Source organism: Bombina bombina, chromosome 3 (genome assembly GCF_027579735.1).
Source record: "Bombina bombina isolate aBomBom1 chromosome 3, aBomBom1.pri, whole genome shotgun sequence".
NCBI classification, from domain to species: domain Eukaryota; kingdom Metazoa; phylum Chordata; class Amphibia; order Anura; family Bombinatoridae; genus Bombina; species Bombina bombina.
Window position 1 is genome coordinate 1,257,372,746 of NC_069501.1, and position 25,924 is coordinate 1,257,398,669.

Below are 25,924 nucleotides of genomic sequence, written 5' to 3' on the forward strand. Positions count from 1 at the left end.
CCCGTCAACAAGAGTTCCCTTCTTGGGAACAATAATAGATTCCTTAGAAATGAGGATTTTTCTGACAGAGGTCAGAAAATCAAAAATTCTAAGCTCTTGTCAAGTACTTCATTCTGTTCTTCGTCCTTCCATAGCGCAGTGCATGGAAGTAATAGGATTGATGGTTGCAGCAATGGACATAGTTCCTTTTGCACGAATTCATCTAAGACCATTACAACTGTGCATGCTCAGACAGTGGAATGGGGATTATACAGACTTGTCTCCGACGATTCAAGTAGATCAAAAGACCAGAGATTCACTCTGTTGGTGGCTGACCCTGGACAATCTGTCACAGGGAATGAGCTTCCGCAGACCAGAGTGGGTCATTGTCACGACCGACGCCAGTCTGGTGGGCTGGGGCGCGGTCTGGGAACCCCTGAAAGCTCAGGGTCTATGGTCTCGGGAAGAATCTCTTCTCCCGATAAACATTCTGGAACTGAGAGCGATATTCAATGCTCTCAAAGCTTGGCCTCAACTAGCAAAGGCCAAATTCATAAGGTTTCAATCACACAACATGACGACTGTTGCATATATCAATCATCAGGGGGGAACAAGGAGTTCCCTGGCGATGGAAGAAGTGTCCAAAATAATTAAATGGGCGGAGGATTACTCCTGCCACTTGTCTGCAATCCACATCCCAGGAGTGGAAAATTGGGAAGCGGATTTTCTGAGTCGTCAGACATTCCATCCGGGGGAGTGGGAACTCCATCCGGAAATCTTTGCCCAAATAACTCAATTATGGGGCATTCCAGACATGGATCTGATGGCGTCTCGTCAGAACTTCAAGGTTCCTTGCTACGGGTCCAGATCCAGGGATCCCAAGGCGACTCTAGTAGATGCACTAGTAGCACCTTGGACCTTCAACCTAGCTTATGTATTCCCACCGTTTCCTCTCATTCCCAGGCTGGTAGCCAGGATCAATCAGGAGAGGGCTTCGGTGATCTTGATAGCTCCTGCGTGGCCACGCAGGACTTGGTATGCAGACCTGGTGAATATGTCATCGGCTCCACCATGCAAGCTACCTTTGAGACAGGACCTTCTTGTTCAAGGTCCATTCGAACATCCGAATCTGGTTTCCCTCCAACTGACGGCTTGGAGATTGAACGCTTGATTTTATCAAAGCGTGGGTTTTCAGATTCTGTAATAGATACTCTGATTCAGGCTAGAAAGCCTGTAACTAGAAAAATTTACCATAAAATATGGAAAAAATATATCTGTTGGTGTGAATCTAAAGGATTCCCATGGAACAAGATAAAAATTCCTAAGATTCTATCCTTTCTACAGGAAGGTTTGGAGAAAGGATTATCTGCAAGTTCTCTGAAGGGACAGATCTCTGCTTTATCTGTTTTACTTCACAAAAGGCTGGCAGCTGTGCCAGATGTTCAAGCATTTGTTCAGGCTCTGGTTAGAATCAAGCCTGTTTACAGACCTTTGACTCCTCCCTGGAGTCTAAATCTAGTTCTTTCAGTTCTTCAAGGGGTTCCGTTTGAACCCTTACATTCCGTAGATATTAAGTTATTATCTTGGAAAGTTTTGTTTTTGGTTGCAATTTCTTCTGCTAGAAGAGTTTCAGAGTTATCTGCTCTGCAGTGTTCTCCGCCCTATCTGGTGTTCCATGCAGATAAGGTGGTTTTGCGTACTAAGCCTGGTTTTCTTCCGAAAGTTGTTTCCAACAAAAATATTAACCAGGAGATAGTTGTACCTTCTTTGTGTCCGAATCCAGTTTCAAAGAAGGAACGTTTGTTACACAATTTGGACGTAGTCCGTGCTCTAAAATTCTATTTAGAGGCTACAAAAGATTTCAGACAAACATCTTCCTTGTTTGTTGTTTATTCTGGTAAAAGGAGAGGTCAAAAAGCGACTTCTACCTCTCTTTCCTTTTGGTTTAAAAGCATTATCCGATTGGCTTATGAGACTGCCGGACGGCAGCCTCCTGAAAGAATCACAGCTCACTCCACTAGGGCTGTGGCTTCCACATGGGCCTTCAAGAACGAGGCTTCTGTTGACCAGATATGTAAGGCAGCGACTTGGTCTTCACTGCACACTTTTGCCAAATTATACAAATTTGATACTTTTGCTTCTTCGGAGGCTATTTTTGGGAGAAAGGTTTTGCAAGCTGTGGTGCCTTCCGTTTAGGTGACCTGATTTGCTCCCTCCCTTCATCCGTGTCCTAAAGCTTTGGTATTGGTTCCCACAAGTAAGGATGACGCCGTGGACCGGACACACCTATGTTGGAGAAAACAGAATTTATGCTTACCTGATAAATTACTTTCTCCAACGGTGTGTCCGGTCCACGGCCCGCCCTGGTTTTTTTAATCAGGTCTGATGAATTATTTTCTCTAACTACAGTCACCACGGTATCATATGATTTCTCCTATATATATTTCCTCCTGTCCGTCGGTCGAATGACTGGGGTGGGCGGAGCCTAGGAGGGATCATGTGACCAGCTTTGCTGGGACTCTTTGCCATTTCCTGTTGGGGAAGAGAATATCCCACAAGTAAGGATGACGCCGTGGACCGGACACACCGTTGGAGAAAGTAATTTATCAGGTAAGCATAAATTCTGTTTTTCAGGGCAATGGGGAGCTTAGGTTTTTTTAGTTAGGGTTTTATTTGGGGGGTTTGGTTGTGTGGGTGGTGGGTTTTACTGTTGGGTAGGTTGTTTGTATTTTTTTTTTACAGGTAAAAGAGCTGATTTCTTTGAGGCAATGCCCCGCAAAATGCCCTTTTAAGGGCTATTGGTAGTTTAGTTTAGGGTAGGGTTTTATTTTTTTTGGCGGGGGGTTATTTTTTCCAGTTCGTGGCTCTTCCTTTCGGCCTTGCCACAGCCCCCATAATTTTTTCAAAGGTTCTGGGATCCCTGTTGGTGGTGCTCCAATTACGAGGCATTGCATTGGCGCCTTATCTGGACGACATCCTGGTCCAGGCGCCATCCTTTCAACAAGCAAGATCCCACACGGAAATGTTATCTTTCCTGCGATCTCACGGATGGAAGGTAAATTTGGAAAAGAGTTCCTTAGTTCCAAATACAAGGGTAACTTTTTTGGGAACCATAATAGATTCCTTATTAATGAAGATCTTTCTGACAGATGTCAGGAAATAAAAGATTTTCGATTCTTGTCTAGCGCTTCAGTCTTCTCCTCTGCCTTCAGTGGCTCAGTGCATGGAGGTAATCAGTCTGATGGTAGCGGATATGGACATCATACCGTTCGCCCGTTTTCATCTCAGACCTCTGCATTTAAACATGCTCAGTCAGTGGAATGGAGATTATGCGGATCTGTCTCCGCGAATACAGCTGGAGCAGGAGACAAAGGATTCTCTTCTTTGGTGGTTGTCTCAGGATCATCTCTCCCAGGGAACCTGCTTTTGCAGACCCTTTTGGATGATTGTGACAACAGACGCCAGCCTTCTGGGATGGGGAGCAGTCTGGGGCTTGCTAAGGGCTCAGGGAACTGGGACTCAGTCGGTGTCTGTTCTACCCATCAACATTCTGGAGCTGAGAGCAATCTACAATGCTCTTCTGGCCTGGCCGCAGTTAGCCTCGGCCCGTTTCATCAGGTTCCAGTCGGACAATATTACTTCAGTGGCTTACATCAACCATCAGGGAGGAACGCAAAGTTCCTTGGCCATGATAGAGATAGCCAAGATAATTCAGTGGGCAGAGTCCCATAATTGCTGTCTGTCGGCGATCCACATCCCAGGAGTGGACAACTGTGAGGCGGATTTCCTGAGCAGGCAGACCTTTCACCCGGGGAGTGGGAACTCCATCCAGAAGTGTTTTCCAGTCTGATACTTAAATGGGGTCAGCTGGAATTGGATCTCATGGCATCTCGGCAGAATGCCAAGCTTCCGAGGTACGGGTCAAGGGCAAGGGACCTTCAGGCGGTACTGATAGACGCTCTGGCGGTACCTTGGAATTTCAGACTTGCATACCTATTTCCTCCGTTCGCTCTTCTTCCTTGGGTCATTGCTCGAATCAAGCAGGAGAGGGCGTCGGTGATCCTCATTGCACCGGTGTGGCCTCACAGAATCTAGTATGCAGATCTGGTGGACATGTCATCTCTGCCACCTTGGAGACTTCCGTTGAGGAAGGACCTTCTACTTCAAGGGCCCTTCCTTCATCCAAATCTAGTTTCTCTGAAGCTGACTGCTTGGGGATTGAACGCTTAATTTTATCCAAGCAGGGTTTTTCGAAGTCTGTTATTGAGACCATGATTCAGGCTCGTAAATCTGTGACTAGAAAGATTTACCACAAGATATGGCGGAAATATCTATCTTGGTGTGAATCCAAAGGCTACTCTTGGAGTAGAGTTAGGATTCCTAGAATTCTGTCTTTTCTCCAAGAGGGTTTGGAGAAAGGATTATCGGCACGTTCCCTAAAGGGTCAAATATCTGCCTTGTCTATTTTGTTACATAAACGTTTGGCGGACGTACCAGACGTGCAATCGTTTTGTCAGGTCTTTGTCAGGATCAGGCCTGTGTTCAAACCAGTTACTCCTCCCTGGAGTCTTAATTTAGTTCTTAAGGTTCTTCAAGGGGCTCCGTTTGAGCTTATGCATTCTTTAGATATTAAGTTGTTATCTTGGAAAGTTTTGTTTCTTGTCGCTATTTCCTCTGCTCGGAGAGTTTCGGAGCTTTCGGCATTACAGTATGAGTCTCCTTACCTTATTTTTCATTCAGATAAGGTAGTTTTACGTACTAAATTAGGGTTTCTCCCTAAAGTAGTCTCTGACCGTAACATTAATCAGGAGATTGTTGTTCCTTCTTTGTGTCCTAATCCTTCTTCTCAGAAGGAACGGCTTCTGCACAATCTGGACGTGGTACCTGCACTAAAATTTTATTTATAGGCGACTAAGGATTTACGTCAGTCTTCTGCCTTGTTTGTGGTTTTCTCTGGAAAACGTAAGGGACAGAAAGCTACGGCTACTTTTTTTTTTTGGTGGCTGAAGAGTATCATACGTTTTGCCTATGAAACTGCTGGACAGCAACCTCCAGAGAGAGTTACGGCTCATTCCACGAGGGCTGTTGCTTCCTCATGGGCATTCAAAAATGAAGCTTCTATGGAACAGATTTGCAATTCTGCAACTTGGTTCTCTCTTCACACTTTTTCAAAATTCTATAAATTTGACACTTTTGCCTCAGCTGAGGCCGCTTTTGGGAGTAAGGTTCTTCAAGCAGTGGTGCCTTCCGTTTAGGTTCCCTGTCTTGTCCCTCCCTTATCTGTGTACTCTAGCTTGGGTATTGATTCCCATTAGTAATTAGATGATCCGTGGACTCATCGTGTCATTAGAAAGAAAACAAAATTTATGCTTTCCAGATAAATGTATTTCTTTCTTGACACAATGAGTCCATGGCCCGCCCTGTTCTTTAGACAGGGTGTTAGTATGTTATAAACTTCGGACACCTCTGCACTTTGTTACTTCCTTTCTCTCCTTTACTTTGGTCGAATGACTGGGGAAGGGAGGTGATATTTAACAGCTTTGCTGTGGTGCTCTTTGCCGCCTCCTACTGGGCATTAGAGATATATCCCATTAGTAATTAGATGATCCGTGGACTTATCTTGTCAATAAAGAAATACATTTATCAGGTAAGCATAAATTTTGTTTTTCCCAACTGCTATTTTGAGATCTCTCCACAGGTGCTTTATGGGATTGAGATCTGGACTTATTGCTTGCCAGCTCAGTACTCTACAGCACTTTGTCTTAAACTATTTCTGGGTGCTTTTTGACAAGTGCTTTGGATCATTGTCCTTTTGTAAGACCCATGGCCTCTGATGAAGACACAACTTTCTGACACTGGGCCCTGCATTGCACCACAAAATTCTTTGGTAGTATTCAGATTTCATAATGCCATGCAAACAGTCAAGACATCCAGTACCTGAAGCATCAAAGCAACCTGAAAACATCAGTGAACCTACACCAATGTTTGACTGTAGAGACTGTATTCTTTTCTTTAAAAGCCTCATTTCTTTTTCTAAAAACAGTAGAATGATGGGCTGTACCAAAAAGTTGTAATTTTGTTTCGTCTGTCCACAGCACATTCTCCCAAAAGGATTTTGGCAAACTCCAATCTGTCTTTTTTATGTTTGTGTCAGCAGTGGGGTTCTCCTGGGTCTCCTATCATAGCGTCCCTTTTTATTCAGATAGCAACGTATAGTGCGAGTTGACACATTTAGACCCTGTGTCTGAAGGTCAGCTTGAATTTGTCTGGAAGTTGATCGAGGTTCTTTATCCACCATTTGAACAATCCTTAGTTGCAATCTTTGATCAATGTTTCTCTTTCGTCCATGTCCAAGGAGATTAGCTACAGTGCCATGGGCTGTAAACTTGTTGCGCATTGTGGACACAGGAACATTAAGATTTCTGGAGATGGACTTGTAACCTTGAGATTGTCCATACTTTTTCACTATTATTGTTCTCAAATCCTCAGACAATTCTTTGCTGCTCTTTCTCTTCTCCATGCTCAGTGTGGCACACAGAGATACACAGCAGAAAGGTTGAGTACATTTTTCACCATTTAAACTGGCTGCGGTGTGATTTCTATAATGGCAGCAGCTGTTAATTGATACAGGAGAGTTTAATTACAAATTACAGGAACATCACAAACTTGGAATGCAATTATTTCTTACCATTTTGAGAAGATGCCAATAATTTTGTTCAGTCCATTTTTGGAGTTTTGTGTGGAATATGTCAGATTTGGCTTTCTCCTGTTAAGTGTAGTCAGTCCACGGGTCATCCATTACTTATGGGATTATAACTCCTCCCTAACAGGAAGTGCAAGAGGATCACCCAAGCAGAGCTGCTATATAGCTCCTCCCCTCTACGTCATATCCAGTCATTCTCTTGCACCTAACTAAAGATGTGAGAGTACTGTGGTGTGTTAAACTTAGTTTTTATTTCTTCAATCAAAAGTTTGTTATTTTAAACGGCACCGGAGTGTGTTGTTTGTTCTCAGGCAGCCTTAGAAGAAGAATCTGCCTGAGTTTTCTATGATCTTAGCGGTCGTAACTAAGATCCACTTGCTGTTCTCGGCCATTCTGAGGAGTGAGGTAACTTCAGAACAGGGGATAGCATGCAGGGCCCACCTGCAAGGAGGTATGTGCAGTAAATTATTTTCTAAGGAATGGAATTGACTGAGAAGATACTGCTAATACCGATGTAATGTAAGTGCAGCCTTAAATGCAGTAGTAGCGACTGGTATCAGGCTGATATGTATGTATGTATACTCTGAGGTATTTCTGGGGAATGGAATTTCACTAAGAAAATACTGTCAATATTAAAGTAATATTTGAGCCTGCACTGCAGTGAAAGCGACTAGCAGCAGGCTTATTAATAACACTTCATAATTTTCAATTTTAAAACGTTTTACTGGCATGTTAATCGTTTTTTCTGAGGTACTTGGTGATAAAACTTTATGGGCATGATTTTTACCACATGGCTGTCGTTTTTTTCTGCATAAAAACAGTTTACTGAGCTTCCCCACTGTTGTAATATGAGTGGGAGGGGCCTATTTTAGCGCTTTATTGCGCAGTAAAAATTTAGTCACAGTCTTCCTATTTCTTCCTCCATGATCCAGGACGTCTCTACAGAGCCCAGGGGTCTACAAAACTAGTTTTGAGGGAGGTAATCAGTCACAGCAGACCTGTGACAGTGTGTTTGACTGTGATAAAAACGTTTATTATTTCAACTGTTATCCGTTTTGGGTATTAAGGGGTTAATCATCCTTTTGCTGGTGGGTGCAATCCTCTGCTAACTTTATACATTTTCTGTTAAAATTTGATTGTTTTAACATATTTGGTTCATTGTTAATAAAACTGTGTCACATTTTTATGTTTCTTAAAGGCGCAGTAGCGTTTTTTATATAGCTTGTAAATTTATTTAAAATTTTTTTCCAAGTTTGCTAGTGTTATTGCTAGTCTGTTTAAACATGTCTGACACAGATGAATCTGTTTGTTCACTATGTTTAAAGGCCAATGTGGAGCCCAATAGAAATTTGTGCACTCAATGTATAGATGTTACTTTGAATAAAAGTCAAACTTTATATGTTAAAAAAATATCATCAGACAACGAGGGGGAAGTTATGCCGACTAACTCTCCTCACGTGTCAGTACCTTCGCCTCCCGCTCAGGAGGTGCGTGATATTGTGGCGCCAAGTACATCAGGGCGGCCCATACAAATCACTTTGCAAGACATGGCTAATGTTATGACTGAAGTACTATCTAAATTGCCAGAATTAAGAGGTAAACGCGATCACTCTGGGGTAAGAACAGAGTGCGCTGATAATAGTAGAGCCATGTCTGATACTGCGTCACAATTTGCAGAACATGAGGACGGAGAGCTTCATTCTGTGGGTGACGGATCTGATCCAAGTAAATTGGATTCAGAGATTTCAAATTTTAAATTTAAGCTTGAGAACCTCCGTGTTTTACTAGGGGAGGTATTAGCGGCTCTGAATGATTGTAACACGGTTGCAATTCCAGAGAAGTATGTAGTCTGGATAAATATTTTGCGGTACCGGCGTGTACTGACGTTTTTCCTATACCTAAAAGGCTTACAGAAATTGTTAACAAGGAGTGGGATAGACCCGGTGTGCCCTTTTCACCCCCTCCTATATTTAGAAAAATGTTTCCAATAGACGCCACCACACGGGACCTATGGCAGACGGTCCCTAAGGTGGAGGGAGCAGTTTCTACTCTGGCTAAGCGCACCACTATCCCGGTGGAGGATAGCTGTGCTTTTTCAGATCCAATGGATAAAAAGTTAGAGGGTTACCCTAAGAAAATGTTTGTTCAGCAAGGTTTTATATTACAACCCCTTGCATGCATCGCGCCTGTCACTGCTGCGGCGGCATTCTGGTTTGAGTCTCTGGAAGAGACCCTTAGCACAGCTCCATTGGATGAGATTATGAACAAGCTTAAAGCCCTTAAGCTAGCTAATTCATTTATTTCTGATGCCGTAGTACACTTAACCAAACTTACGGCTAAGAACTCCGGATTCGCCATTCAAGCGCGCAGAACGCTGTGGCTTAAATCCTGGTCAGCTGATGTGACTTCTAACTCTAAATTGCTTAATATTCCTTTCAAAGGGCAGACATTATTCGGGCCCGGCTTGAAAGAAATTATCGCTGACATTACTGGAGGTAAGGGCCATGCCCTGCCTCAAGACAGGGCCAAACCAAAGGCTAAACAGTCTAATTTTCGTGCCTTTCGTAATTTCAAGGCAGGAGCAGCATCAACTTCCTCCGCTCCAAGACAGGAAGGAACTGTTGCTCGCTACAGACAGGGCTGGAAACCTAACCAGTCCTGGAACAAGGGCAAGCAGGCCAGAAAACCTGCTGCTGCCCCTAAGACAGCATGAAGTGAGGGTCCCCGATCCGGAAACGGATATAGTGGGGGGCAGACTTTCTCTCTTTGCCCAGGCTTGGGCAAGAGATGTCCAGGATCCCTGGGCGTTGGAAATCATATCTCAGGGATATCTTCTGGACTTCAAAGCTTCTCCTCCACAAGGGAGATTTCATCTTTCAAGGTTATCAGCAAATCAGATAAAGAAAGAGGCGTTTCTACGCTGTGTACAAGACCTCTTACTAATGGGAGTGATCCACCCAGTTCCGCGGTCGGAACACGGGCAAGGATTCTATTCAAATCTGTTTGTGGTTCCCAAAAAAGAGGGAACCTTCAGACCAATCTTGGACTTAAAGATCCTTAACAAATTCCTAAGAGTTCCATCGTTCAAAATGGAAACTATTCGAACCATCTTACCCATGATCCAAGAGGGTCAGTACATGACCACAGTGGATTTAAAGGATGCCTACCTTCACATACCGATTCACAAGGATCATTACCGGTATCTAAGATTTGCCTTCCTAGACAGGCATTACCAGTTTGTAACTCTTCCCTTCGGGCTAGCTACGGCTCCAAGAATCTTTACAAAGGTTCTGGGCTCTCTTCTGGCGGTACTAAGACCGCGAGGCATAGCGGTAGCTCCGTACCTAGACGACATTCTGATACAAGCGTCAAGTTTCCAAACTGCCAAGTCTCATACAGAGTTAGTTCTGGCATTTCTAAGGTCGCATGGGTGGAAGGTGAACGTAGAAAAGAGTTCTCTATTGCCACTCACAAGAGTTCCCTTTCTAGGGACTCTTATAGATTCTGTAGAAATGAAAATTTACCTGACGGAGGACAGGTTATCAAAACTTCTAAATGCTTGCCGTGTCCTTCATTCCATTCAACACCCGTCAGTGGCTCAGTGCATGGAGGTAATCGGCTTAATGGTAGCGGCAATGGACATAGTACCATTTGCGCGCCTGCATCTCAGACCGCTGCAATTGTGCATGCTAAGTCAGTGGAATGGGGATTACTCAGATTTGTCCCCTCTGCTAAATCTGGATCAAGAGACCAGAGATTCTCTTCTATGGTGGCTTTCTCGGCCACATCTGTCCAAGGGGATGCCCTTCCGCAGGCCAGATTGGACGATTGTAACAACAGACGCCAGCCTTCTAGGTTGGGGCGCAGTCTGGAATTCCCTGAAGGCTCAGGGATCATGGACTCAGGAGGAGAGACTCCTTCCAATAAACATTCTGGAATTAAGAGCAATTTTCAATGCTCTTCTGGCTTGGCCTCAGTTAGCAACTCTGAGGTTCATCAGGTTTCAGTCGGACAACATCACGACTGTGGCTTACATCAACCATCAAGGAGGAACAAGGAGTTCCCTAGCGATGATGGAAGTCTCAAAGATAATTCGCTGGGCAGAGTCTTACTCTTGCCACCTGTCAGCGATCCACATCCCAGGCGTGGAGAACTGGGAGGCGGATTTTCTAAGTCGCCAGACCTTTCATCCGGGGGAGTGGGAACTTCATCCGGAGGTGTTTGCCCAACTGCTTCATCATTGGGGCAAACCAGATCTGGATCTCATGGCGTCTCGCCAGAACGCCAAGCTTCCTTGTTACGGATCCAGGTCCAGGGACCCGGGAGCAGTGCTGATAGATGCTCTGACAGCACCTTGGGTCTTCAACATGGCTTATGTGTTTCCACCTTTCCCGATGCTTCCTCGATTGATTGCCAGGATCAAACAGGAGAGAGCATCAGTGATTCTAATAGCGCCTGCGTGGCCACGCAGGACCTGGTATGCAGATCTAGTGGACATGTCGTCCTGTCCACCATGGTCTCTGCCTCTGAGACAGGACCTTCTGATTCAGGGTCCTTTCAAACATCCAATTCAAAGAAGGAACGACTTTTGCACAATCTGGACGTCGTCCGTGCCCTGAAATTTTATTTGCAGGCAACTAAAGATTTTCGTCAAACTTCTTCCCTGTTTGTCGTTTATTCAGGACAGAGGAGAGGTCAAAAAGCTTCGGCTACCTCTCTCTCTTTTTGGCTTCGTAGCATAATACGTTTAGCCTATGAGACTGCTGGACAGCAGCCTCCTGAAAGGATTACAGCTCATTCTACTAGAGCTGTGGCTTCCACTTGGGCCTTTAAGAATGAGGCCTCTGTTGAACAGATTTGCAAGGCTGCAACTTGGTCTTCACTTCACACTTTTTCAAAATTTTACAAATTTGACACTTTTGCTTCTTCGGAGGCTGTTTTTGGGAGAAAGGTTCTACAGGCAGTGGTTCCTTCCGTGTAAAGATCCTGCCTGTCCCTCCCGTCATCCGTGTACTTTTAGCTTTGGTATTGGTATCCCATAAGTAATGGATGACCCGTGGACTGACTACACTTAACAGGAGAAAATATAATTTATGCTTACCTGATAAATTCATTTCTCCTGTAGTGTAGTCAGTCCACGGCCCGCCCTGTTTTTACGGCAGGTCTAAATTTTAATTAAACTCCAGTCACCACTGCACCCTATAGTTTCTCCTTTCTCGTATGGTTTCGGTCGAATGACTGGATATGACGTAGAGGGGAGGAGCTATATAGCAGCTCTGCTTGGGTGATCCTCTTGCACTTCCTGTTAGGGAGGAGTTATAATCCCATAAGTAATGGATGACCCGTGGACTGACTACACTACAGGAGAAATGAATTTATCAGGTAAGCATAAATTATATTTTTTTCCTCCACTTCTGTGTGTCATTCCAATACAAACAAATAAATAAACATGAGAATGCCTAAACATTTGTAATTGCAACAATTTTCTGGGTGAAGTGGTGCATTATCTGACAGAAATGCAGGGGTGCCAATATTTTTGGCCATGATGCCCAGTGGTATAAGTTTGCATTAAATATTTTCTGCTGTGCACTAAGGAGTAATTTGTTGTCAAAAACCATAGGAGACTTTTTTAAAATAATTAACCCCTAAAGCATTGCTAAGAGTTGACGTATTTAAAATCCTATTTCTGAAACTATAAAAATAGATGTGTTCATACCAGAATCTACTATTTGTATATCAAATAGTGCAATGCAAATGCATACTCCACCAATTAAAAGCAAAATTATATATTCACTGAATAAAAGAATTCCATGTTCAGCCTCACCAAACTCTTACATAATGATTTTCACCACTATTGATCCTTACAGCACCATTTACCCTGATTATTTACTATGTACTTAACAGTGATTATTTTTAATCAGAAAAAATGAAGGTCTGTTATAAAATTTATTTTAAAGTTTTTAATAGATACTCATTTCCTAACTATCTTGAAGCACAATTTGTAGAAATGTAAAGCTGGTCCAAGCTAGATTAGTAGTTTGTGTGTATCATATATATATATATATATATATATATATACACAGATTTATTTAAAGCAGACCGCAAACAACTGTTTTTTTAAGTAAAACAGTATGGTAACACTGTCTTGTGAATCTAGTGAGATTTTAGTACAGTTGGTGAACCTCGGTTTTATTTATTTGTATTTACATTTTGAAACAGCAGTTTTTCTCTTACCTACAGGTGCTTTCCCAGATTCATCATTGTCACAACCTACCCCTCAAAAGAAGGAAAGTACAAAACCTAGTGGCAGAAGGAGACTGAGGATGACAGAGTCCACGGGAAGGTAAGCTGCTGCTTGTCTTGCTCAGAGTTTCTTTGTCAGTTTGTTTTTGTTCTGTAATAACTGAGATTTCATTCCATTTTTTATTAGCAGTGTCACATATTCAACTTGTAAAAGTATAAACTCAGATGCATTATTCATCATAAAAAAAATCTTTTGTTTTGCCTGATATTCCTGAGAGGGACAGTCTACTCCAGAATTTGTATTGTTTAAAAAGATAGATAATTCCTTTATTACCCATTTCTCAGTTTTGCATAACCAACACCGTTATATTAATATACTTTCTTTTACAAGATATGACGAGTCCACGGATTTCATCCTTACTTATGGTATTACGCCTCCTGTTTAGCAAGAAGTGGCAAAGAGCACCACAGCAGAGCTGTATATATAGCTCCTCCCTTCCCTCCCCCCCAGTCATTCTCTTTTCCTGTGTTAGTGATAGGAAGAGGTAAAGTGAGCTGTTAGTTTAGATTCTACAATCAATAAGTTTTTTATTTTAAAATGGTGCCAGTGAGTACTATTTTCCTCAGGGAGAAATTGTCAGTCTATAACTTCCCAAGAGGAGTGAAGACATTTTATTTTTCTGCCCTGATGTTGATGATTTTAGCAAAAATTATCTAAGATCCATGCTGGTTCGACAGAGCAGTTGATGGTAGTGTAAAGAAACATTTTCAGTGTGGAGAACCGTGTCATGCTACAAGCAGCATTGAGGTATGTTCAGTCATTTACTTCTGGGGAGACTTGATGCATCAGAACAGGCTGACATTATTCCCTATCCGGGGAGGGGTAATCAGTATGCACTATATGTATAGAAATGGTGTACCTGTAATTCCCTTTATGTTGATTGCTAAATATGTCTGAGGACTTCATTTAGGATATTAAGTGTGGGCTAAGCGCTGGGAGATGCGATTGCTGGCTAAGGGCTGGTTTTGTCATATAATGATAACGTTCCTGAGAGAGAAAGTTACGTTTTGTAATTGTGCATCATGTTTGTTTCCTTGTGTATGTAAGACGGGCACATGGCGTATATATTTTATTTTGAGAACCGACATGTTTGTTTTTAACCAACTACCCATGCGGGTCTCTGTAAGGCTAGAGTTACGCCCACGGTGGGCGGGGCCTAATTTTGCGCACTCAGACGCGCAGTATCATCCGGATCGGATAGTTAGCAAGGTCCTGAGCTCCGGTGGGGCCTAAGTTATTTTGCCTAACGAAGAGGCTTAGGAGCTACTGCAGCAGATTCTGAATATTCTGGGGGCAGGTAGGCGCAGGGGCCTGAATCCTTATAAAGTTGTTATAACTAGTAAAATCGAGTTAAATTGATATATAACATATCTAAGCAAATTGGTGCAATATTTTTAGACTATTTTGGACACATAAGGATTGTTTTTATTGCTGAAAACGTTGTTTTGGAGATATCAGAAAAATTGTTGCGCTTTTATTATTTAATAATACAAATATTTTGTCTATGTAATTTGACTTCAGAGCTCAATATTTCAAGTAAAGAACGACTATTATTGCTATTGCTAGTCTGTTTAACATGTCTGAACTTGAGGAAACTACTTGTTCTATGTGTTTAGATGCCATTGTGGAACCCCCTCTTACTTTTTGGCCCTCATGTACTGCAAGGGCCTTACAATGTAAAGGGCAGATTTTCTTTAAGGAAAGTGTCTAAGGATGCTTCTCAGTCTGATGAGAATCAGGGTATGCCGCTACTTTCTCCCCATGCGTCACAACCTCTAACGCCCACCCAAGCGACGCCGGGTTCTTCAACCGCGTCTACTTCATTTACTCTGCAGGATATGGCTGCAGTTATGTCATCTACCCTTACAGAGGTTTTATCTAAGTTGCCAGTGTTACAGGGCAAACGCAGCAGGACAGAAGTCAATTTGAATACTGCGACCTCTGATGCTTTGTTGGCTATTTCCGATGTACCCTCACAGGGATCTGATTTGGGGGTCAGGGAACGTCTGTCTGAGGGGGAACTTTCTGATTCGGGAAATGTGTTACCTCAGACGGACTCGGACGTCATGTCCTTCAGATTTAAGCTTGAACTCCTCCGCCTGTTGCTTTGAGAGGTTTTAGCGACTCTGGATGACTGTGACTCTATTGTGGTACCACCAGAGAAATTGTGTAAGATAGACAAATACTTAGAGGTGCCTACTTACTCGGATGTTTTTCCGGTTCCTAAGAGAATCTCGGATATTATTACATGGAAATGGGAAAGACCGGGTATCCCGTTCTCACCTTCTCCTAATTTTAAGAAAATGTATCCCATATCTGACACTGTTCGGGACTCTTGGCAAACAGTCTCTAAGGTGGGAGGGACCTATATCTACCCTGGCTAAGCGTACAACTATTCCTATTGAAGACAGTTGTGCCTTCAAAGACCCTATGGATAAGAAATTGGAGCATCTTCTAAAAAAGTTATTTATTCATCAGGGTTTCCTTTTACAACCGACAGCCTGCATTGTACCAGTTACCACTGCGGCGGCTTTCTGGTTTGTCGCCTTAGAAGAGTCTCTTAAGACTGAGAATCCTTTAGAGGAAATTTTAGATAGAATTAAGGCTCTTAGGCTGGCTAATTCTTTTATTACGGACGCCGCCTTTCCGATTGCCAAGTTGGCGGCTAAGAATGCTGGATTTACAATTTTAGCGAGTAGAGCGTTATGGTTAAAGTCTTGGTCTGCTGATGTGTCATCTAAGTCAAAGCTTTTGGCTGTTCCTTTCAAAGGAAAGACCCTATTCGGGCCTGACTTGAAAGAAATAATTTCTGACATTACGGGAGGTAAGGGTCATCTCCTACCTCAGGATAAAGCAGCTAAACTGAGGGGTAAACAAAATAATTTTCGTTCCTTTCGGAACTTCAAAGGAGTCCCCGCTTCTTCTTCCGCTAAACAGGAAGGGAATTTTGCGCAAGCCAAGGCCGTCTGGAGACCCAACCAGGCTTGGAACAAAGGTAAACAAACCAAGAAGCCCACTGCTGCTCCCAAGACAGCATGAAGGGGCGGCCCACGATCTGGGACCGGATCTAGTAGGGGGCAGACTTTCTCTTTTTGCCCAGGCTTAGGTAAGAGATGTTCAGGACCCCTGGACATTGGAAATCGTGTCCCAAGGGTATCAACTGGAATTAAAAAATTCTCTCCCAAGGGGGAGGTTCCTTCTTTCACGATTGTCTGTAGGCCTAATAAAAAGAGAGACATTCTTACGTTGTGTAAAAGACCTCTCTACTATGGGAGTAATTTGTCCTGTTTCAATACTGGACCAGGGGTTTTACTCAAATCTTTTCGTTCCCAAAAAAGAGGGAACGTTCAGACCCATTTTAGATCTCAATAGTCTAAACAAGTTTCTCAGAGTCCCATCCTTCAAAATGGAGACTATTCAAACAATTCTGCCATTGATCCAGGAGGGTCAATATATGCCTACCGTGGACTTGAAGGATGCATACCTTCATATTCCTATCCACAGGGATCATCATCAGTTCCTAAGGTTTGCCTTCCTGGACAAACATTTTCAGTTCGTGGCTCTTCCCTTCGGGTTGGCCACAGCTCCCAGGATCTTTACAAAGGTTCTAGGGTCCCTTCTGGCGGTTCTCAGGCCGCGGGGTATTGCAGTGGCGCCTTATCTAGAAGATATTCTGATCCAGGCATCGTCTTACCAGCTGACAAAGTCTCATACAGACATGGTTCTGTCCTTTCTGAGGACTCACGGTGGAAGGTGAATCTAGAAAAGAGTTCATTAATTCCCCAGACCAGGGTTCCCTTCCTGGGAACTCTAATAGATTCCATATCCATGAAAATTTTCTTGACAGAGGTCAGAAAGTTAAAGATTCTGAATACATCCCGAGCCCTTCAGTACAATCCTCGGCCATCAGTGGCTCAGTGCATGGAGGTAATTGGATTGATGGTGGCGGCAATGGACATCATTCTGTTTGCTCGTTTTCATCTCAGACCGCTACAACTGAACATGCTCAGGCAGTGAAATGGAGATTATGCAAATTTGTCTCCTCAGATAGATCTGGATCAGGAGACAAGAGACTCTCTTCTTTGGTGGTTGTTGCCGGATCACCTGTCACAAGGGACGTGCTTCCGCAGACCCTCATGGGTGATAGTGACAACGGACGCTAACCTACTAGGTTGGGGTGCAGTCTGGAATTCCCTGAACGCTCAGGGTGTGTGGACTCGGTCAGAGTCTCTACTTCCAATCAATATTCTGGAATTGAGAGCAATATTCAATGCGCTTCAGGCTTGGCCTCAGTTGGCTTCGGCCAAATTCATCCGTTTTCAGTTGGACAACATCACGTCTGTGGTTTACATCAATCATCAGGGAGGAACAAGAAGTTCCTTAGCGATGACAGAAGTATCCAAGATAATTCGGTGGGCGGAGGCTCACTCTTGTTATCTGTCAGTAATCTACATCCCAGGAGTGGACAACTGGGAAGTGGACTTTTTAAGCAGACAGACGTTTCATTCGGGGGAGTGGGAACTCCATCCGGAGGTCTTTGCCACTCTGATGCTCAGATGGGGCAGACCGGAATTGGATCTGATGGCGTCTCGTCAGAATGCCAAGCTCCCAAGATACGGATCCAGGTCAAGGGATCCTCAGGCCGAACTGATAGATGCCTTGGCAGTGCCTTGGTCGTTCAAACCTAGCTTATGTGTTTCCACCGTTTGCTCTTCTTTCCCGGGTGATTGCTCGGATCAAACAGGAGAGGGCTTCAATAATTCTAAACGTGCCTGCATGGCCTCGCAGGACTTGGTATGCCGATCTAGTGGACATGTCCTCTCTGCCGCCGTGGAAACTTCCATTGAGGCAGGACCTTCTCATTCAGGGACCCTTCCAACACCCAAATCTAGTTTATCTGCAACTGACTGCTTGGAGATTGAACGCTTGACTTTATCTAAGCGGGGTTTCTCTGATTCGGTCATTGATACTTTGATTCAGGCACGTAAGCCTGTTACTAGAAAGATCTACCATAAGATATGGCATAAATATCTTTATTGGTGCGAATCCATGGGCTACTCATGGAGTAGAATTAGGATTCCCAAGATTCTGTTTTTTCTCCAAGAAGGATTGGAGACAGGGTTATCAGCGAGTTCCTAAAGGGACAAATCTCTGCTTTGTCAATTTTGCTACACAAACGTTTGGCAGATGTTCCAGACGTTCAGTCTTTTTGTCAGGCTCTAACCAGAATTAAGCCTGTGTTTAGACCAATTGCTCCACCCTGGAGTTTGAATTTAGTTCTTAATGTTCTTCAAGGGGTTCCGTTTGAACCCATGCATTCCATAAATATTAAGTTGTTATCTTGGAAAGTTTTATTTTTGGTTGCTATTTCTTCTGCTCATAGAGTTTCTGAGCTTTCAGCGTTACAATGTGACTCACCTTATCTTATCTTTCATTCTGATAAGGCTGGTTTCCTTCCTAAGGTTGTTTCTAATAAGAATATTAATCAGGAAATTGTTGTTCCTTCATTATGTCCTAATCCTTCTTCTAAGAAGGAGCGTCTGTTGCATAACTTGGACGTGGTCTGTGCCCTGAAGTTTTACTTGCAGGCGACTAAGGAATTTCGTCAATCATCTTCATTATTTGTTGTTTTTTCTGGAAAGCGTAGGGGCCAAAAAGCTACGGCTACCTCTCTTTCTTTTTGGCTGAAGGGTATCATCCGTCTGGCATATGAGACTGCTGGACAGCAGCCTCCTGAAAGAATTACGGCTCATTCTACTAGGGCTGTGGCTTCCTCATAGGCATTTAAAAACGATGCTTTTAAAAACAAGGCAACTTGGTCATCTCTTCACACTTTTTACAAATTTTACAAATTTGATACTTTTGCTTCTTCTGAGGCTGGTTTTGGGAGAAAGGTTCTTCAAGCAGTGGTGCCTTCCGTTTAGGCTCCTGTCTTGTCCCTCCCTTTCATCCGTGTCCTATAGCTTTGGTATTGTATCCCATAAGTAAGGATGAAATCCGTGGACTCGTCATATCTTGTAAAAGAAAAGGAAATTTATGCTTACCTGATAAATTTATTTCTTTTACGATATGACGAGTCCACGGCCCACCCTGTCATTTCTAAGACAGGTATTTATTTTTGTTAAACTTCAGTCACCTCTGCACCTTTGGCTTTTCCTTTCTCTTCCTAACTTCGGTCGAATGACTGGAGGGGGAGGGAAGGGAGGAGCTATATATACAGCTCTGCTGTGGTGCTCTTTGCCACTTCCTGCTAAACAGGAGGCGTAATCCCATAAGTAAGGATGAAATCCGTGGACTCGTCATATCGTAAAAGAAATAAATTTATCACGTAAGCATAAATTTCCTTTTTTACCTCTGTGATTATCTTGAATCTAAGCCTCTACAGACTCCCCCCTTATTTTAATTCTTTTGACAGACTTGCATTTTAGCCAATCATTACTGACTCATAAATAACTCCACGAGAGTGAGCACAATGTTATCTATATGGGACACATGAGCTAGCGCTGTCTGTCTGTGGAAAACTGTCAAAATGCAAATAGATAAGAGGCAGCCTTCAAGGGCTTAGAAATTAGCATATGAGCCTACCTAGTTTTAGCTTTCCACAAAGTATATCAAGAGAACAAAGCAAATTTTATGACAAAAGTTAGTTGGAAAGTTTTCTTTCTAATGACACAGTGAGTCCACAGATCATCAATTACTGTTGGGAATATCACTCCTGGCCAGCAGGAGGAGGCAAAGAGCACCACAGCAAAGCTGTTAAGTATCACTTCCCTTCCCACAAACCCCAGTCATTCTCTTTGCCTACAGTGCATTATGTATTATGACCACCGGGACCGCTTCTTATGAAAGGGGGAGGGTCCTTGTTAGAGGGCTGTTGGCACGCTTTCAGTTGTGCTTTCGGCTGTAAGTGGCGCAGTTGTTGGCTGCTCCATGTGTATAATACATTTCTAAGTCGTTGCAGGTCCGAAACAGATTGTTTGGGAGTAAGGCTCGTTCTCTGGCTGCAGGACAGGTAGGCACCTCAGTGAAGCTACTAAGGTGTTTGGGTGGCCTGGGGTTTTATTGCGGGCTTTACATCCGACGTTAAAAATTTATTTAAAGGCACAGTACCTTCAATTTAAGTTACTTTAAAAATGGTCTATTTTTTTCTCTTTTGATATTTCTTTTGCAAAGATGGAAGAGGCTTTACAAGTTGTTTCATGCAAGGTGTGCTTTGATTCCCAAGTGGAATCTCCAGTACCATTTTGTCACTCATGCATTGAGAGAACTTTGAGTTACAGAGATACATTTTTGAGTTACAGAGATACATTCATGTAATTGGCAGGAGTCCATGAGCTAGTGACGTATGGGATATACAATCCTACCAGGAGGGGCAAAGTTTCCCAAACCTCAAAATGCCTATAAATACACCCCTCACCACACCCACAATTCAGTTTTACAAACTTTGCCTCCTATGGAGGTGGTGAAGTAAGTTTGTGCTAAGATTTCTACGTTGACATGTGCTTCTCAGCTTTTTTGAAGCCCGATTCTCAGAGTACAGCGAATGTCAGAGAGACGTGAAGAGAGTATCACCTATTGAATGCAGTGATTTTCCTAACGGGGGTCTATTTCATAGGTTCTCTGTTATCGGTTTTTTATTACTTAAGACACCTTAGCTATGGTCTGGTACTTTATGCATTTATATAAAGTTCTAAATATATGTATTGTACTTATATTTGCCATGAGTCAGGTTCATGTATTTCCTTGTGCAGACTGTCAGTTTCATATTTGGTAAATAAACATATTAAGAAATATTTTTTTCTTACCTGGGGTTTAGTCTTTTTTTCAAAATAGACTACTTTTTTCTTACAAATTGCGGGCAGCATTAGGCCCTCGGGTGCGCCAAATGCTAGACTTTATTACGTCATTCTTGGCTCGAGAATTGTTTTGGCGCGAAAAGTACGTCCGTTGACGCAAGTTCATCATTTCCGGCATCGTAGTTGACGCAGAAGCCTTACACGCGGTTGCGTCGTTAGTGGCGCAAGTGTGTCATTTCCGGATATTGTTGGCGCCAAAAAAAAAAACTTACGCTGTGCGTCATACTTGGCGCCAAATTTTTCATTAATTTTATACCCCATTGCTGTTTGCCTCTTGCCTTTTTCTATATCAGAGGGCTATGCTGTTTGCATTTTTTCCCATTCCTGAAACTGTCATATAAGGAAATTGATAATTTTGCTTTATATGTTGTTTTTTCTTTTACATTTTGTAAGATGTCTCAATCTGATCCTGCCTCAGAAGTATCTGTTGGAACTTTGCTGCCTGACATCGGTTCTACCAAAGCTAAGTGCATTTGTTGTAAGATTGTGGAAATTATATCTCCGAATGTCATTTGTAATAGTTGTCATGATAAACTTTTACATGCAGAGAATGTATCCATCAGTAATAGTGCATTGCTAGTTGCAGTTCCTTCAACTTCTAATGTACATGATATACCTATGAATTTTAAAGAATTTGTTACTGATTCTATTCAGAAGGCTTTGTCTGCATTTCCGCCTTCTAATAAATGTAAAAGGTCTTTTAAAACTTCTCATAAAGTTGACGAAATTTCAAATGACCGACAACATAATGATTTATCCTCTTCTGATGAGGATCTATCTGATTCAGAAGATTCTTCCTCAGATATTGACACTGACAAATCTACTTATTTGTTTAAAATAGAGTATATTCGTTCTTTGTTAAAAGAAGTGTTAATTACTTTGGATATTGAGGAAGCTAGTCCTCTTGACATTAAGACTAGTAAACGTTTAAATGCTGTTTTTAAACCTCCTGTGGTTACTCCAGAGGTTTTTCCTATTCCTGATGCTATTTCTGATATGATTTCTAAGGAATGGAATAAGCCAGGTACTCCTTTTATTCCTTCTTCAAGGTTTAAAAAATTGTATCCTTTACCAGCAATTTCTATAGAGTTTTGGGAAAAGATCCCCAAAGTTGATGGGGCTATATCTACTCTTGCTAAACGTACCACTATTCCTATGGAAGATAGTACTTCTTTTAAAGATCCTTTAGATAGGAAACTTGAATCCTATCTAAGGAAAGCCTATTTATATTCAGGTCATCTTCTCAGGCCTGCAATTTCTTTGGCTGATGTTGCGGCTGCATCAACTTTTTGGTTGGAGAATTTAGCACAACAAGAATTGGATTCTGACATATCTAGCATTGTTCGCTTACTGCAAGATGCTAATCATTTTTTTTGTGATGCCATTTTTGATATTATCAAAATTTATGTTAGATCCATGTCTTTAGCTATTTTAGCTAGAAGAGCTTTATGGCTTAAATCTTGGAATGCTGATATGACATCTAAGTCTAGATTATTATCTCTTTCTTTCCAAGGTAATAATTTATTTGGTTCTCAGTTGGATTCTATTACTTCAACTGTTACTGGAGGAAAGGGGATTTTCTTTCATGTAATTAACAAGAGTCCATGAGCTAGTGACGTATGGGATATACATTCCTACCAGGAGGGGCAAAGTTTCCCAAACCTTAAAATGCCTATAAATACACCCCTCACCACACCCACAAATCAGTTTTACAAACTTTGCCTCCAAGGGAGGTGGTGAAGTAAGTTTGTGCTAGATTCTACGTTGATATGCGCTCCGCAGCAAGTTGGAGCCCGGTTTTCCTCTCAGCGTGCAGTGAATGTCAGAGGGATGTGAAGAGAGTATTGCCTATTGAATACAGTGATCTCCTTCTACGGGGTCTATTTCATAAGGTTCTCTGTTATCGGTCGTAGAGATTCATCTCTTACCTCCCTTTTCAGATCGACGATATACTCTTATATTTACCATTACCTCTACTGATTCTCGTTTCAGTACTGGTTTGGCTTTCTACAAACATGTAGATGAGTGTCCTGGGGTAAGTAAGTCTTATTTTCTGTGACACTCTAAGCTATGGTTGGGCACTTTATTTATAAAGTTCTAAATATATGTATTCAAACATTTATTTGCCTTGACTCAGAATGTTCAACTTTCCTTATTTTCAGACAGTCAGTTTCATATTTGGGATTATGCATTGAATTATCATATTTTTCTTACCTCAAAAATTTGACTTTTTTCCCTGTGGGCTGTTAGGCTCGCGGGGGCTGAAAATGCTTCATTTTATTGCGTCATTCTTGGCGCGGACTTTTTTGGCGCAAAAATTCTTTTCCGTTTCCGGCGTCATACGTGTCGCCGGAAGTTGCGTCATTTTTTTTGACGTTATTTTGCGCCAAAAATGTCGGCGTTCCGGATGTGGCGTCATTTTTGGCGCCAAAAGCATTTAGGCGCCAAATAATGTGGGCGTCTTATTTGGCGCTAAAAAATATGGGCGTCGCTTTTGTCTCCACATTATTTCAGTCTCATTTTTCATTTGCTTCTGGTTGCTAGAAGCTTGATATTTGGCATTCTTTCCCATTCCTGAAACTGTCTTATAAGGAATTTGATCTATTTTGCTTTATATGTTGTTTTTTCTCTTACATATTGCAAGATGTCTCACGTTGCATCTGAGCCAGAAGATACTACAGGAAAATCACTGCCTGCTGGATCTACCAAAGCTAAGTGTATCTGCTGTAAACTTTTGGTAGCTATTCCTCCAGCTGTTGTTTGTAATAATTGTCATGACAAACTTGTTAAAGCAGATAATATTTCCTTTAGTAATGTACCATTGCCTGTTGCAGTTCCCTCAACATCTAAGGTGCAGAATGTTCCTGATAACATAAGAGATTTTGTTTCTGAATCCATAAAGAAGGCTTTGTCTGTTATTTCTCCTTCTAGTAAACGTAAAAAGTCTTTTAAATCTTCTCTCTCTACAGATGAATTTTTAAATGAACACCATCATTCTGATTCTTTGGACTCTTCTGGTTCAGAGGATTCTATCTCAGAGATTGATGCTGATAAATCTTCATATTTATTTAAGATGGAATTTATTCGCTCTTTACTTAAAGAAGTACTAATTGCTTTAGAAATAGAGGATTCTAGTCCTCTTGATACTAATTCTATACGTTTGGATAAGGTTTTTAAAGTTCCTGCGGTTATTCCAGAAGTTTTTCCTGTTCCTAATGCTATTTCTGCAGTAATTTCCAAAGAATGGGATAAATTGGGTAATTCATTTACTCCTTCTAAACGTTTTAAGCAATTATATCCTGTTCCGCCTGACAGGTTAGAATTTTGGGACAAAATCCCTAAAGTTGATGGGGCTATTTCTACCCTTGCTAAACGTACTACCATTCCTACGTCAGATGGTACCTCGTTTAAGGATCCTTTAGATAGAAAAATTGAATCTTTTCTAAGAAAAGCTTATCGGTGTTCAGGTAATCTTCTTAGACCTGCTATATCATTGGCTGATGTTGCTGCAGCTTCAACTTTTTGGTTGGAAACTCTAGCGCAACAAGTAACAAATCGTGATTCTCATGATATTATTATTCTTCTCCAGCATGCTAATAATTTTATCTGTGATGCCATTTTTGATATTATTAGAGTTGATGTTAGGTTTATGTCTCTGGCTATCTTAGCCAGAAGAGCTTTATGGCTTAAGACTTGGAATGCTGATATGGCTTCTAAATCAACTCTACTTTCCATTTCTTTCCAGGGAAACAAATTATTTGGTTCTCAGTTGGATTCTATTATTTCAACTGTTACTGGTGGGAAAGGAACTTTTTTACCACAGGATAAAAAATCTAAAGGTAAAAACAGGGCTAACAATCGTTTTCGTTCCTTTCGTTTCAACAAAGAACAAAAGCCTGATCCTTCGTCCTCAGGAGCAGTTTCAGTTTGGAAACCATCTCCAGTCTGGAATAAATCCAAGCCTGCTAGAAAGGCAAAGCCTGCTTCTAAGTTCACATGAAGGTACGGCCCTCATTCCAGTTCAGCTGGTAGGGGGCAGGTTACGTTTTTTCAAAGAAATTTGGATCAATTCTGTTCACAATCTTTGGATTCAGAACATTGTTTCAGAAGGGTACAGAATTGGTTTCAAGATGAGACCTCCTGCAAAGAGATTTTTTCTTTCCCGTGTCCCAGTAAATCCAGTGAAAGCTCAAGCATTTCTGAATTGTGTTTCAGATCTAGAGTTGGCTGGAGTAATTATGCCAGTTCCAGTTCCGGAACAGGGGATGGGGTTTTATTCAAATCTCTTCATTGTACCAAAGAAGGAGAATTCCTTCAGACCAGTTCTGGATCTAAAATTATTGAATCGTTATGTAAGGATACCAACGTTCAAGATGGTAACTGTAAGGACTATATTGCCTTTTGTTCAGCAAGGGAATTATATGTCCACAATAGATTTACAGGATGCATATCTGCATATTCCGATTCATCCAGATCATTATCAGTTCCTGAGATTCTCTTTTCTAGACAAGCATTACCAATTTGTGGCTCTACCGTTTGGCCTTGCTACAGCTCCAAGAATTTTCACAAAAATTCTCGGTGCCCTTCTGTCTGTAATCAGAGAACAGGGTATTGTGGTATTTCCTTATTTGGACGATATCTTGGTACTTGCTCAGTCTTTACATTTAGCAGAGTCTCATACGAATCGACTTGTGTTGTTTCTTCAAGATCATGGTTGGAGGATCAATTTACCAAAAAGTTCTTTGATTCCTCAAACAAGGGTAACCTTTCTGGGTTTCCAGATAGATTCAGTGTCCATGACTCTGTCTTTAACAGACAAGAGACGTCTAAAATTGATTACAGCTTGTCGAAACCTTCAGTCTCAATCATTCCCTTCGGTAGCCTTATGCATGGAAATTCTAGGTCTTATGACTGCTGCATCGGACGCGATCCCCTTTGCTCGTTTTCACATGCGACCTCTTCAGCTCTGTATGCTGAACCAATGGTGCAGGGATTACACGAAGATATATCAATTAATATCTTTAAAACCGATTGTTCGACACTCTCTAACGTGGTGGACAGATCACCATCGTTTAATTCAGG

The 25,924-nt window shown here is 42.0% G+C and overlaps 1 protein-coding gene across 1 annotated transcript in view; it reads left to right on the forward strand.

The window, feature by feature from the left end:
• Positions 1-25,924, forward strand: part of XNDC1N (XRCC1 N-terminal domain containing 1, N-terminal like) — a 446,185-nt gene that overhangs the window by 356,572 nt on the left and 63,689 nt on the right. The window contains exon 7 of the mRNA XM_053705638.1: positions 12,923-13,025. Coding sequence (XP_053561613.1) covers positions 12,923-13,025 — 103 coding nt within the window. The remainder of the gene's footprint in view (positions 1-12,922; positions 13,026-25,924) is intronic.